This window comes from Falco rusticolus, chromosome 1, assembly GCF_015220075.1.
Source record: "Falco rusticolus isolate bFalRus1 chromosome 1, bFalRus1.pri, whole genome shotgun sequence".
In the NCBI taxonomy this organism is placed as follows: Eukaryota; Metazoa; Chordata; class Aves; order Falconiformes; family Falconidae; genus Falco; species Falco rusticolus.
In genome coordinates this window covers 114,657,267-114,671,598 of record NC_051187.1, presented here as the reverse complement: position 1 = coordinate 114,671,598, position 14,332 = coordinate 114,657,267, and the positions used below count along the sequence as shown (strand labels likewise).

General features: G+C 43.7%; 1 protein-coding gene across 7 annotated transcripts in view; it reads right to left on the bottom strand.

Moving 5' to 3' along the window:
* TBC1D9 (TBC1 domain family member 9) overlaps window positions 1-12,948 on the bottom strand; it is a 55,210-nt gene extending 42,262 nt beyond the window's left edge. For 4 of the 7 annotated variants that reach the window (XM_037397176.1, XM_037397185.1, XM_037397193.1 and 1 more), the window contains exon 1: window positions 12,463-12,945. In XM_037397176.1, coding sequence (XP_037253073.1) covers window positions 12,463-12,589 — 127 coding nt within the window. In that variant the 5' untranslated portion in view covers window positions 12,590-12,945. Of the gene's footprint in view, window positions 1-12,462 lie in introns of all 7 variants that reach the window. The other 3 variants (XM_037397222.1, XM_037397213.1, XM_037397231.1) reach the window with 2 other exon arrangements.
* Window positions 12,949-14,332: the final 1,384 nt, after the last annotated feature.

Genomic DNA, 14,332 nt, shown 5'->3' with positions numbered 1-14,332 from the left:
GGTTAAAGGAAGACAACTCAGAGAACTCCAGAAGACCCCATGGAAATTCAAAAAGTCTAGCTTACCAAGATAATTGCAACAGACAGTTTATCAGTAAAATGTTACTTCTATCACAAAATAGCTGTTTTGATAGATGATATATGTGATATGTAAAAAGTGATTCATGTGTTCTTATATACATTAAAAGTCAATTAATATTTACTCTTTCAATCATGCAGCTAGCCCTGATCGCTGTCCTTCAGGAACTGTTCCATTTTGCATTGTAGGTCAGTGGTTTGGGGGGTTTTTTTTGGTTGTTTTTTTTTTGTTTGGTTTTTTTTTTTTTTGGGGGGGGGGTGTGTGTGTGTGTGTTTTTTTTCTCTAATGCAGACATGTGATGCAACCAGAATGAAATCGCAGCAGTTCAGACTGATAACCTCTCTGAGGGATTTTTATATGAAGTGTTCATAATAAAATTTTTAAAAAATATTATTTTAATATTCATTAATTCTTCATCTAGCAAGTACTTTTTCAGACATGATTAAGAAAAACATAACCAAAAGTTTCCATAGGAAGTTTCCATGGGCAACAAAATCATATTTCTTAGATTAGACTGGTCCTTGGGCAAGATCCAGTGAATTATTCAGGCTTCAAATCATGTGACTATATACCAATTTCAGTTTTTCTCCCCATTATTTCATCAGGTTTCTGCCTACATAGTGAAAGAAGGGAAAGAATTCTCAATGTATGAATACTAAATCTGCAAGTCCTTGTTCAAGCAAGCAGTTTTCATGAGCAAAGGTTTAAAGCATGTGTTCAAGTTTGCGGGATTAGCATCAGGCTAACTGATGACAACCCTGATCCTGAAGGCACCCAAGCACAAGTAACCTTGTATCAAGGAACAGTCCCATCACACACACGTGCCAAATGTCTAGAGTGACCATACCTGTATGAGGGGGCAGGAGGGGAAAAGGGAGCGATAACGCCTTCATTTTGATACAACTTTTCGAATAGTCAGCCTGCTCTTTTGCAAACTTGGGTTCTAAAGCAAAGGTCCAGAAAATTGTTCAGTGTTTTCTTTCTTTCCTGTAAAATACAGGTATTAGCAGAGGAAAAGCAGTGAAAAGTAGCATCTGAAACCAGGGAATACAAAGCCACAACTGGCTAGGGGGCCTCGGCAACTGCTCTTATGTTTCTGGAAGGACATACAGTGCATTAGAGTGTATTACTGGAAAGGGGTTCAGTTACCTGATGCAATTTATGCTGAAGGAAGAACTCATACTACTTTTTACTTATCTGACCACTGTGCCTCGCGTTCCGTAAGCTGGAGGGGGAGCCTATAGCCACTACATGAAGTGTACAGATGAGTAGTCTGTATTCATGCTTTCAATAATGATGTACTGTACTTGTATCCTTACACCAGCAGTCAATTTTCCAAACTGGTTTTTGCTAGGAGGGATTATGATCACATGAAGCCTGACGTCCTGCACAAGACAGGCTCCCTTTAAGTCAAATTATTTGTATCTGACCAAAGGATATTTTCCAGAAGGATGGTCATCTTGATTTGAAAACCAAGCCAACTGATTCAGCCAGTTAAGACTCTTTGAAGCACCGCAGCACTCTCTGCTCTTTGGAGACCACCATTTCGGTTGGCTTACAGTCCAGACCAATTACAAACTGTCACGTACAGTAATGAAATCAAGGGATGACCTGCAGTAGAATCAACTTACTACGTTTTAAGTTACCATCACTGAAAACACACACACTTCAGGTACATGGACTTGAACACCTGTAATAAGGCACAATACTTTCAGCTATTTGGTTATCTGTGGCACAGATCTTTGCTGCAGGAATATTTTTCCCTCTTTCATTTCTTTCTTTTACAATATAACCAGTGATTATTTTTTTATCTTTCCTAAGAATTTGCAAGTTTCTTTGAAAAACACCAATTACTGGTGTTTTTAAAGGAAAAGCAAGTTTAGACACCTTAAACGTGAACAATATTTTTATTAGAAAAGGATTTTCTCATTGAAAAACAGCAACTCTCTTTCACAAAAATTCACGCTTTGATTTAAATAAAACACACACAAAGATCAAGTAGTCTTTTATCACCTTTCTACAGTCCCCTTGACAGCAATCTTATGATTATGTACATGAGCCTGTAGTGGTTTACCTGCTAAAATACACAGGGTTCTCAAACTACATTGGATTACATATTCAAGAGTAAAGAGCTGTATGATATATTGCCTCTAGCGCACTTTATTAAAACACCAAAGCCAATTTATTTACTGTTTATGAATGATAATAAATATAGACACTTCAGACCTTAAAAATTACCAGCAGCCATGGTGCTGTGGCACAGCAAACGCTATCAAAAAGAGCGGGATAGTATCAGTGACACTTCCCATTGAGCTTTAACCATGCAGTCCTCAGACTCTAGGTGATTTCAGCACGCAGCACTGACCTGTGGTACATCCATTCTTCAGTGTCACCCACAACTTGCATCAAAGCTTCGCCTAGAGCTGGAAGGTCACCCCCACAGCTGGTGCCACTGTTGTCCCTGATACTGCCACCCAGGGTAACCTTCCCCTCCTCCAGTTTGCCAAATGACAAACATGTTATTCACCTGGCTCCTGAGAGCAGAGCCCTGCCCTGCTGCATCCTTCTCCAAGTTCCACGCTAATATAACCTACAGCCTGACAGTCTCTCAAGATACCTGTTGTAAGAGATTTTTATCTTAAAAGTGCCTAAAAAAACAGCATACGTCTTTTTAGCATGTACAGCAAATACAGAAATATACCCTCTAAAAGAGCTAAGATTTAATACGGGTCAGACTGTGACTCTCAGAGTCATGCTCATGAGCTCTCATTTGGAGAGTCCCACAGATGCCAGCAGCCTATTTGTGTATGAATTCAACACCGCAACCAGGAAAACTTGCAGTGTCACATGTGTCATTAGTAAGAATTTTTCAAAACAGGCATTGTGACATTCTAACACTGAATGAAACACTTACTGCTTAAACTGTTTCCAACATTTAAAGTGTGCTGATGGCCCCTTCTCTTTCCACTAAAGATGGACACATAATAATGACCTCCAGTCACAAACCTGAAACATCCAAGGGACCTATTTGGACTGTAGATGTCAGCTGATTCTGAGAAAGTCTCAATCAATAGGGTCGACATAAGTCATATTTGCACGCTGAGCATTCAGTTTTATATTGATTTCCTGGACAAAGAATAAACTCTTCCTGAAGTTTAAGCGTTACTTCCTGGACTATCAAAACAATAACTCATAACAACACATAGCTGAAGCGTACAGTACAAACTATTGTTTTTCCTGGTAACTGTAATGAATCATTACTCTTCCATTCTTTCTCAAGGCAGTCCATGTGATTACTTCTCTCATTTGTTATTACAGGATGAGGTCATCCAATTAATTGTACGTCAAAACCCAACCTACAGCAACAATATGAACTGCATGGGCAATACTGTGGACAAATAATTTTAAAGGCTAGGGTCAATTTATTTGATTTAATTTCATGGGAGAGCCTAAATGAATGGTAAATGTTATACACCACTCAAAAATAATTACAATGTTAAACTTCCAATCCTGGCAACAGTATCCACAAAAGTATGAAAATAACATCTTCATTGTGAGCACCACCCTTGGAACTTCATGAAGGGTTATACAGTTTTGGTTTATAGGTGTTCATTCATACAGACAAAAGCTAAATAACATCTAAATACTTATTTGATAACTGCCTTCCCATGTGGGTTATACAGCATTGGCTTATAAGGACATGTCATATGGTATCTAGAAAAACAAATTCTTCCTCTGAAATTAAGGCCTAAGATTTGTTAAATCTTCCCCAGTGCCTGCCTTTGTTGCTCTCTTTCTACCGATCCAGCTTTCCAGAGCATTGATTTGCCCAGCCACCATTTCCTTTGCACATGAGTTTTCAGAGACCTTCAGTGAAACTGACTTTGAGGAAGTACTGTCACCCTACTGACATTTAGCAAGAAAAGCAGCAAAACCAGTACTTGCTTTTTCTGTCTTCAGGCTGACGAATACAAACAAGAGAAGACTGAAAACCCAAACCACTAATCTTTAAAAAAAGCTCAGGAAGGGGCAGTGTGATGATCTATGGCTTGACTTCTGCAGGATGCAGCGGTTACAAGTGATAAAGCTTTCATCCGTCCTTCAAGTTTAACAATTGTGATTGAATTAGACTGTCTTTCAAATATCTTAATTTAGAAGTGATCAGCAATTAAGCGTCTACCACAGTACTTGTCAAGGTGTTCAAACAACTCATCACCATCCCTGTAAAAAACTCAAACCTAAATCTGACTGGGTTTAGACTTCCAGCTTTTAGAACTTTCTGTTATGTCTGCTAAGCTGAAGGGCCCTAATCACTTGAAGATGTAGCCACATTTGTCAGTGTTATCTACTAAGCAGTACTTAAAATATTTCAAGCTTGTAAAACCGGTTTTCTCTTCAATAGAAAGGAAACCAGAATGTGCATTATATATCTATCTATCTGTTGCTACATATAGATATATACACACACAGCAGCAGAACTGCCTTTACTTCCATTGAGGCCCAGTTTGCAGATGACGAAACGTCCAGGTACAGAAACTCACACAATAATACATCCAAACAGTAAGTTCCTAGAAACAAACCTACTACCCTTAACCTGAAACAAAAACCTAGTGGAAGTAAAAGGCTGAGTAGAAAGATGAGAACTGACAGTACATGCTAGACATATGCTTCACATACAGGTATGTGAAGGCTTACAACACAGAGGAAATTGATATTTGGATAAAACCTCAAACAATCTCACACGCCTGAATAAATTTTATACTACATGTCAATCACACCAGACTACATGAAGTGATGGAGAAACAGTGAGAAGAATACAGATGGAGTTAACAAAGGTTATGGTATGATACAAAGGTTCAATATGATACAAATATTTACTCATAAATTTGTAAAAAAAAACCCCAAAACACCACAACCAAATGCAATACTTAAGAAAAGCATGATCAAGTACCATTGACCACAACAGCAGGGAAGTCACTGAATTTCACTTAAAACTAATTCTTTTTAAGTATCTCATTCTCTCAAAGTAGCATAAGCAAATTAAGTAGATTTCATCCAAGAGCAGAATTTAAATCAGCTACATCTGCATCAACATAAGATTCAGATAAACTATGTAAGATTAAAGAACAAATCAAGTATGTATGAGCAACTGAAGAAAAAAAACCAACCCAAATAAACCAAAACTCAACAGCCACCACCACCACTAAACTAAGAAAAACAGTTGTAAGCTGAACCAATAAAATCAATGGTACAATTTGAGAACTGAAGTGTGCACAGTAAATCCAGCTTGAACTAAGGAACAGTCCTGGAGCACAGCATAGTCAAATACAAGCTAAATCTGAAAAGAACCAATATCTTCAGAAAAAAATCATTCACAATCTAACTGTTCTAACTGAACACCTGCAGACAGAACAGATTTCAATAAGCTATCAGAGGAGGCACTTTACCAGGGAAAGGAACACCGAACAGAAAAATCTCAAGAACTTTGGCTAATAAAATACTGGAAAACGCAGGGGGCAAGCACAAGACAGGACTGTGAGGAAAAAAAAAATAATCGAGAACAGATTAAGAACTTACAAGCTGAAACTAAAACTGCTGCTGTAGTAGAAATTCATACACCCCTACCTGGAATCTTCAGAAAAAAAGAGAAAAAAAATAAAAAAGAACAATGAGAAATCAAGCCTAAAAAATACAAACTTCCTTTTGAAAAGAAAACAAATGGAAAGATTTTGAAGAAGTCCTCCAGAACCTAAGCCCACCTCAGCATCAGATTTAAAGGCAAAATGCAAACGTAGATTACTAAATATCAACATTGATCAGACATCAGTAGTATGATTAGTGATCAGAGCTTACAGTCCTTTATACACCTTGTATCATCATACTTCGCAAAGTCAGTGGCAGCAATAACTCCTGTCTATTACAGGAAAAAGCAATACAGTGTGATATTATGAAGGATAAATAGAGATCACAAACCTTAGGGAAGAACAGAGAAAGCTGAACGGATTCTGTCTACACCAAATATTTACAGAAGAAAAATCATATGACAATACATATGTTTTAATTACTTTTCAAAAGCATTTCAGAATATATACAGGCATATCTCCTAGAACCTTTTTTAATTCTACAGAACTCTTAACTGAAACTGTCAATGGCCCAAATCTTTGTGAAATATGATATATTCTTACAAGGATGCTTACTGGACAGTGGAGTGATGGAAATATGGAAACTGATGTGAAGAAGTGACACTTTCTCTATGCCTTTCAGCGTGGGACCAGAGTAATACCAAAAAGCCCATAAGCAACACAAACTCTGGTACATGGCAGAAAATTACTGAGAGGCTTAGACATTTATTGCTTACTATATTGTGATCCTGCACGACATTTCCAACAGAGTTTCATACCAACTGAGATCTCAGTAGAAACAACAGGCCATCCCTGAATGCCACGTGTCAAGCAATAATGTTATGTCAGAAAGCAAAAAAGGTAAATGACAGCTCAGCCTTTATGGTTCCCACTACTCAAAGTGTAAAAGATGAGGTAACATCAAGGAAAATCTTTGACCAAGAAGCATTACAGCATAGAAACCAGAGCTACCCCAAGCACCATCTCAGGCACTGTATCTGTGCAAACAGTGCGTTGCCTGTAAGAACCGGAGATCAAGAGAAGCATTAAGCAGGAAGTGAGACACCTTCCAATTTAGCGCTATGAAAGCATCTGGGACTTCAACAGAAAGACTGGTGAGTCAATCTGGAGAATCAAACAGCAGTTCAACCCTAGACATCTGCCTGTCCTCTTGAAGTGGAAATCTGCTGGCGTGAAGAAGCAAACACCCCCACAGCAGAGCCTAACTAGAAGCTCAGCAGCACCAGAGCAGATATGGTCTAACACCTAATGACAGAGCGGAGCGGAAGGGACTGGCTTCCACCCCACAAGCCCACAATGAACATGGAAAGCTGATGGACAGGCTGACCACTCACGTGAGTTCTGCTAAGTGCATGCATTTTGGTAAATGCTCTATTTCAAGTGTCAGAAAGCACATACTTTCTACTCAAGTGGACCAAGTTTGATGTGCAAAAACCTAACTTCTTGAGTCAACAAGGACAGAAAGCGACAAGTTTGTTAAAGCGGGTACCATCCCTTCACCAGGCAGACGACATACTGGCCAAAAGCTTTTCTAAATTTTAAGTATAAAAGGCTTTCAAGCAACCTCTCTGAATCAAGAGGTTGCGAGTAAGATAGAATCTTATCTCCAAATTAGGGCTACTAATTGTGTTGTCCAGCAAGGCTGCAGAAAAGTGTTCCGAGACATAATTTTTAATACTGTGGCAGTGTTCTATCAGATTTGACATTGAAGGCTTGCATCAGCCAGCTGAGCTCAGAACCTCTCCTTTCTGCCTTTCCAGCATGGAAATTACATGACAACCCCTTCTGCAAAAATATCTGGGGAGTAAGATAGTACTTCATCAATGTCTTTTATCACCAGAAGTCAGCAAATTTCCATCTGCTCTCTTCTGCTCAAGCATTTAAATCATCTTTGGCAACATCTCACAGACTTAGAAACTCATATTGAATCTTTCACACATGCGCTGTCCCAGCTGTAAGCATAAATACCCTATCTGCAAAATAATTCACTCCTAAAAAAGTTCTTGCAAGCTAAGAACAATTTATTTGCTTTGGCATTCAGAGAGATCTTACAATAACACTTCAAACAAAATTACTTATAATTTCATCTCCACGCCCAAAAGAACCACAGCAGCCACAAGCTAATCATAACACACCCCCAACCTCTCTTCCTGCAAGCTCTCAGTGAATACATTGCTCTACCGTCAACTACCAGTGGCACTAATTCCTTGCAATATTGTTTCCAAATAAAATAGTTTGGCAAGCATCACCACAGCATAGCAGAAAGCAGTTTGAGATTTTTTAAAAGTGTCTGTTGCATCAGAATGCATATACACTTATTAACAGAAAGAACATGACTCTCTTCAGTTATTTATAAACTTTATGACACGCTCAGGATCCTTACACCCATGAAAGGAACACAGTCACACAGGGTACAGTACCCAAACGATGGGAGAGATCTGGGTTCATATCCGCTCCAAATGCCTCTGCTTCAGCTGATGCAGGCTGATGTGTAACATGCTGGATCCCCCAGGAGAAGGGAGCATTTCCTACAGGCCAAACTACCAGGCTGCCCAGGGAAGGAAGCTGACAAGCAGGAAGCAGAGGAAGTGTGAAAGAAAGGGTTAAAAACATCCAGCACTTTTGAGAAAACAAGAGGAAAGAAAATACTTTTCCCCCTATTGGTGAATAAAAGGAAGGTGAAACTCCTCAGTGAAGGTCATGCAGAAGCAAAATACAGGCATGGCATTATGTGCAAGGCATGAAATAGTTTTCGTTATGGAGAAAGTTCACCAACCATCAAATACTTTTAAAGCAGAAAAGTACATTTTTTGGTCTTCTCCTGGAAGATCACAGAGTGATGCAAGATAATGCAAGTTTGCAGAACAGCGAAGAAAATCAATTTAAATTCCAGTCTACAAGTCCTTCCTATTTTTCTTTTGTTAAAAAGGAAAACAAAAACCAAACAACCCTTCAATTAAGGCATGCTTACAAAGGAAAGTCACATTGATGCGACTGGTACTGACACAGACACAATCACTTAAAAGAGTCCAGGCCTCAATTCAGTATAAAAATGGATCCACTTTGCTCAGTAGAAGAGCTGTATCACTTAAATAAACTATTAATCAAAAACCTTGTTAGCAGAGGTGACTCCTAGCGACTCACTAATTAGGCACTGTCCTAACACATAACAAGAAGATCATTATTCTTCTTCTAACTTGTTACAATCCAATATTAAAATAAGTGGGAAAACATGTCCCATGTCCAAATAAGTATTTAAATAAGAGGGTCTTCTCTTCAACAGTTCATAAATCAAGGCCAAGAGGAGAGTATTGGTGCAGAAAGGGCTGATTTTTCACCCCTTCCCCCAAAGTGACCGATACTCCTTTTCCTGCAAAGTGTTGCTGCGCTTGGGGTGGATCCAGGAGAAGAGGTAACATGAGTACTGCCCTTCTGCTTCAACATAAAGCCACTGAGAATTACTTTCACTCGCTCCCAAGGCTTTTAAACTTGTTTTCAGACTGAAACATGACAAAAGACCAAAAAAGATCCAGTCTTCTGGCTTTTGCTTTGCTGATGGTAACCTCCATCCACAGCATGGTAATAAGGAAGTGATGGAGGACAGGTAGCACAGAGACCCTGGCAGCCACTTTGAGGGCGGATCATCAGCCTTCAGCCACATTTTCAGTGTCACAGCACCCAACCACAGTGCTGCCTGAAGAGGTTCGTCCCCAGCCTTCCCTCATTCCCATTCACCCACGGGAAAGCACTCCCTCTCTTACTTCAGCCATGCCAATACAACCAACATTACAGTGCAGCCTCAGCTAGAGTTCTTCAAAGTTTCACATGTTCGCAGATGGAGAGAAGGGCATTACACTGGAGCCCAATCAGTTTGCTGACCTAGATTTAAGGGCAACACCAGAGAATCAATACTTCTCATTGTCCAACCACTGCTTAAGTTACATAGTGAAGCCATCTCCCATCAAGCCCATAGTCTCATCAATTTGAAAGTCAAATGTCAGTCTACAATTTAAGACAAAATTACTTCAAGTCAATAATGAGGGAGTAAAAGTCAGCAGAAATTAGATCACAACAAAAAAAAGTGACAGCTGTATTTACATCCTCTCTTGCATATATGAATTCAGACCACTGCCACCACAGTGAAAAAATCTTGCATACAATATTTATAATCAACTTCAAGGACACAATCTGGTTTCCTACAGAGCAAACAGGCCAAATTTTGTACCACAATCATGGGTGGATAATTTTTTAGATTATATCTAAGCAAATTTCAGCATTACGTCACTACAGAAAGGGCAAGTAAGGGAAAAAAAAACACAACAAACCCAAACCAAAAAACCACAAAAGGTTCTTTTTGTAGTTTTTTCACTTTCAACCAGACAACCTCCACCTCTGTCATGACAGCTCTATCGTTATCATCTACAGGAACTTCCTCAGGATCATCCTAAATGCTATCATTATTGCAAATTATGAACCCTGTTGACTGTTTCAGCGAGTGTGTTTATTCTGAACCCTCAGGATCAGCTAGGTTCCACAATACCTTGCTTTTAACCAATCTCACCTACCAAGAAGAATCCATTGGCTTCCTTCACCTGCCTTGGCCCTCAATGAGTAGACTACAGCTGTTAGAACAATGGGTCTAAAATTCCAGTATTTCCATTAAAAACCAATAATCATAAGTTCCACTTATTACTGTGCCTACCAAGCTGGGAGCAGCCTGGACACTCTACATCCCTTTCTTTCTTCCTCTCACACCTTTTGTTGACCACTGTGTCAAAACCCCATGTGCTAAAATGGCAAGGTCTGATAAGTTCCCATACAGCCCTTTAAATGTTGCCAGCACTAATAACTTTCTGCACTCTAGTAATTGGTGTTTGTTTGGTTCTGGTTCTGGCAACATACTGCAAAAAGCTGAATCTTTTTTCCAACCCTTCCCCAAACAAGCAAACCCCCTAGAAATTGCATAGTTTCTTGTTCCTACCTCAATGCTATAGCAGCTGCAATTCCAGGCAAAGCACAGACACTAATAAGCGCCATATGGAAAGCAGTTTTCAAAATCAAAATGCACAGAGAACTTTTGCATTGTAAATCACATTCACTATACAGACTGCATTCACATACTGAAATAATGGATACCGTGCACAAAAACTTAAATGCGGGGTGGCTAGAAAATGCAGAAACAAAGAACTATTTCTGTATTCTGAACTCCTACCAAATACTGCCAGCTTCTCTGACCTTCACCCAAAAAGGAGTACACATTAATGAATCCTACTCCCACTCAAGGATTAAATCTTCAAAAGTGACCTTTCCATCTGTACAGTGGCCTATTATACATACAACTCCAAGAAGGCTTATACATACATACACTGTGAAACAGGTTGAAGAGAAACTCCCAAATTCTCAGAAAGTTTCCCCAATAACTGAGCAATGTTTGGAAAATTGACTGGGCATCTCAAATGATCTCCAATTCAAAGATAACATAGTCAGGTAAAGAATGCCTTGTCTGGCCACCTACAGCAAGAGAGAGGAATAAACTCTCAAGAGGCCTGGGCGTAATCCATGAAAGGAGAGTCTGCAAAGAATTTCTCAGTAAATACAGCAGGGGTGAACTTTTGAGGCAAGACATGCTTTTTATGGGTCTGACAACACTGTCAGTAATTCAAAAGATTTAAAAATAAAAATCAAAAATCTATAGCCAATGTGGAGTGGCTGCTGGCCACTTTCCACACAAGAATGAGGTGGTTTATCAACTACAGCAATGAAGAAAACTGAAGATCTCAAGAGCCCACATGAAAACACACTTAACAGTGGTGCGTTAGTTTAGATTATAAATTGTTTACAGGTCCACAGAGCATTCAAAAGCTGAAGAAACACTTAATCTCCTGGTAAATACGCACAGGACCTTGAACCAAACATAGATGAACGCTGTATGTTTATTTTGATTAGCCCGAACAACTAGCTGCAATGCAAGCCGGTAAGGAAGAAACCACAGCTTTTCAGAGAACCCGTGGGACTATTTCTGCCGATTCAAGAGGGACCGGTGCTAACAGCATCGGGTTCTGCATCTCTGATTTCACAGAACCGCACATACGTTGCCTAAAAATGATGAAGTCTCGACAACCGTATATGCCCAGTATTGCAGAGACCAAGATGCACACGACCCAAGCATCTACAAAAGCGTCTCCGGTTGCCAGCAGCCGAAAACAAAGCGTTCAGGGAACACGCCCGGCAAGGACATCCCGAGGAATAGGGAGAAGCTGAAGTAAATCTGCCCTCAGAGCAGGCGTTTGTGCATTACAACCGGCTGTTATTTTAAAGAACACGTGTTGGAGGCTCCAAAAGGCACCACACGCACCCCCGGGAACCCGGGCAAGTCACACCCCGACACAGGGAGGCGGCGCACACCGGCGATCGCCCGCAGACCCTCAGGGAGCCGCAGCGCGCTGCCCGCACCGGCGCCCCCGGCCCCGCCGCCTCATGGCGCCTTGCCAGCCCCCGGCCACCCCCGGCCGCCGCAGGGACGGGCCCCCGGCACGGTGCGGGCCCCCCGCTGCCCGGGAAGGGGCCGAGGAGCGGGCAGCCCCCCCCCCTCCGCAGGCAGCCTCTCGCCTCACGACGCGGTGCCGCCGCCCGAGGGCCGCGATCCGGCCCGGCCGCCCCGGGGGAGCCGCTGCGGGAGGCAGACGGCGCGGTAGGCGGCCCCGCCCCTCCCTCCCGGGACCCTGGCCGCCGCCGCCCTTACCCGCCAGGCCCCCGCCGCCGCCATCGCCGCCGTGCCCCTTCCTCCTCTGGAGGATGAAGTAGGGGTTGGCCCGCTCCGTCACCCACAGCGCGTTGGCCAGCAGCACCTCCTCGGGGTTCACCCACATGCTCCCAGCGCAGACAAAGGCCGGCCCGCCCGGCCGGCCGGCTGCGGGGCGCGGTGACTCACGCACGCACCGTCCGCATCAGTCGCCACCATGCCCGGCCGCCGCGGCGGACGGCGCAGCCCCGCGGGCACCGGCGGGCGCAGGGCGGAGGGGCGGCAGCCGCATGCCCCCCGGGGCTCCCGCCGCCTACCCGCCCACCGCCGGGCGCGGAGGGGCGGCCGCAGCGGCCAGGGACGACGGCGGCGACCCCGGCAGCTCCCGCCGCAGCGCCGAGGGCAGCAGTGACATCAGCGGCCGGCGGCGGCGCCCCGCAGCCCGCCCCGCACGGAGCCGCCTCTCGCTCTGCCTGGCGGGGGGCGGGGGCCGCGCTGCTCGCACCTGCGCGCACGGGGGGGCGGGGCCGCCGCGCGCCGCGGGGAGGGGGGGGCGGGGCAGCAGCCACCGGTTTCCTCAGCGCGGCGGTTGCAAGGGCGGGTCCCGCGGCCGGTGGCGGGAGCGGCCGCCCCGCCCCGCCCCAGCGCGCCTCAGGGGCCGTGTCCCTTTAGCTGCCGCCGGCGGGCGGTCCCGTCCCTCGCGTTAATCTGCCGGGTCGCTGGGGAGGAGACGGCAGCGTCCTCTTCCTAACCGCCGGCCGGGAAAGGGTTGGCCTTCGCGGCTCAGAGGAGCTGGTGAAACGGGGTGGCGAGAGGCAGGGAGAGCCTCGGCCCTGTCAGCGAGGGAAGCCGCCACAGCGGGGGCGGGACCGGCCTCCTCCGCAGCCCCGTCCCGCGTAACCACCTTCCCCGCCCTGCCCAGCGCCGCCGCCCGCGAACTCCCCTCTGAAGACCGCATCGGGGCGTGCGTGCGTGTTTCTGAGGGCTTGAAAAGCCCTCAAAGAAGCCGGTATACTCGACAGGTACGCCAAGCGCACCCAGAGGGTATAGCGGTACATATAGATAACACAGGTATGTTTTGTACCCTTGCAGTTCCGAACACTGTGTGGTTTCCAAGTTGTCGGGAAAGGACTGGACTCACTGGCCTGCCTGTAGTCAGAAAACTGTTACTGTCCAACCTGTACTGTCCAAGACTGTACTTGTCTTCGGTTTATTAAAGATGTTGAGTAAATTAAGCCCCAAGGGAAATACTAAAACTATGTTCCACGCACAAACTTCCCATATGCAGGCCACAGCTTTACAGTACAGTTCAGCCTTCCATCAGCTGGTGCTGGCACGGAGCTGGTTCCCAGCCCTCATCTGGTGGGGATGGACGCTTGGTCAGGGGAGAAATGGTGCTTCATCTGAGGTGGTGATGGCGCTTTTACTTCAAGGTAAAAAGCTCAGAAGAGGGAAGTGAGTGTCTCTGATGAATGCTTAAAAATTGACAGTCCTGCTCTCAGTCCCCCTGCACCATGGAGAACATTTGTCACCGAGGCAGGTCTCGACAGTCTGAAAGACAATGTAGAAGAGTTTCTTCACCCTTTCCAAATTTATCACAGAATCAGATTATTTTGAAGGGTAGTATTGAAATGACCTCACCCTTTTAACGGGAAGGGTTTCTTTAAGGGTAGTGTTTTTAAAGAAAAATTCTGAACAAGTAAGTTCCTTATAACTTTGAAAAAAAAATAATAAAATGCTGAAATTTCACCAGCTCTAGTTAAACCCTACATGCCAGGGAGCTTGAAAGTTAAATTGCAGTCTGGCTAAAAGTAGTGGCAAAAATTCCGAGTAACTTCCTTTAGTAAGGGTAGCATGTCACACACACAAA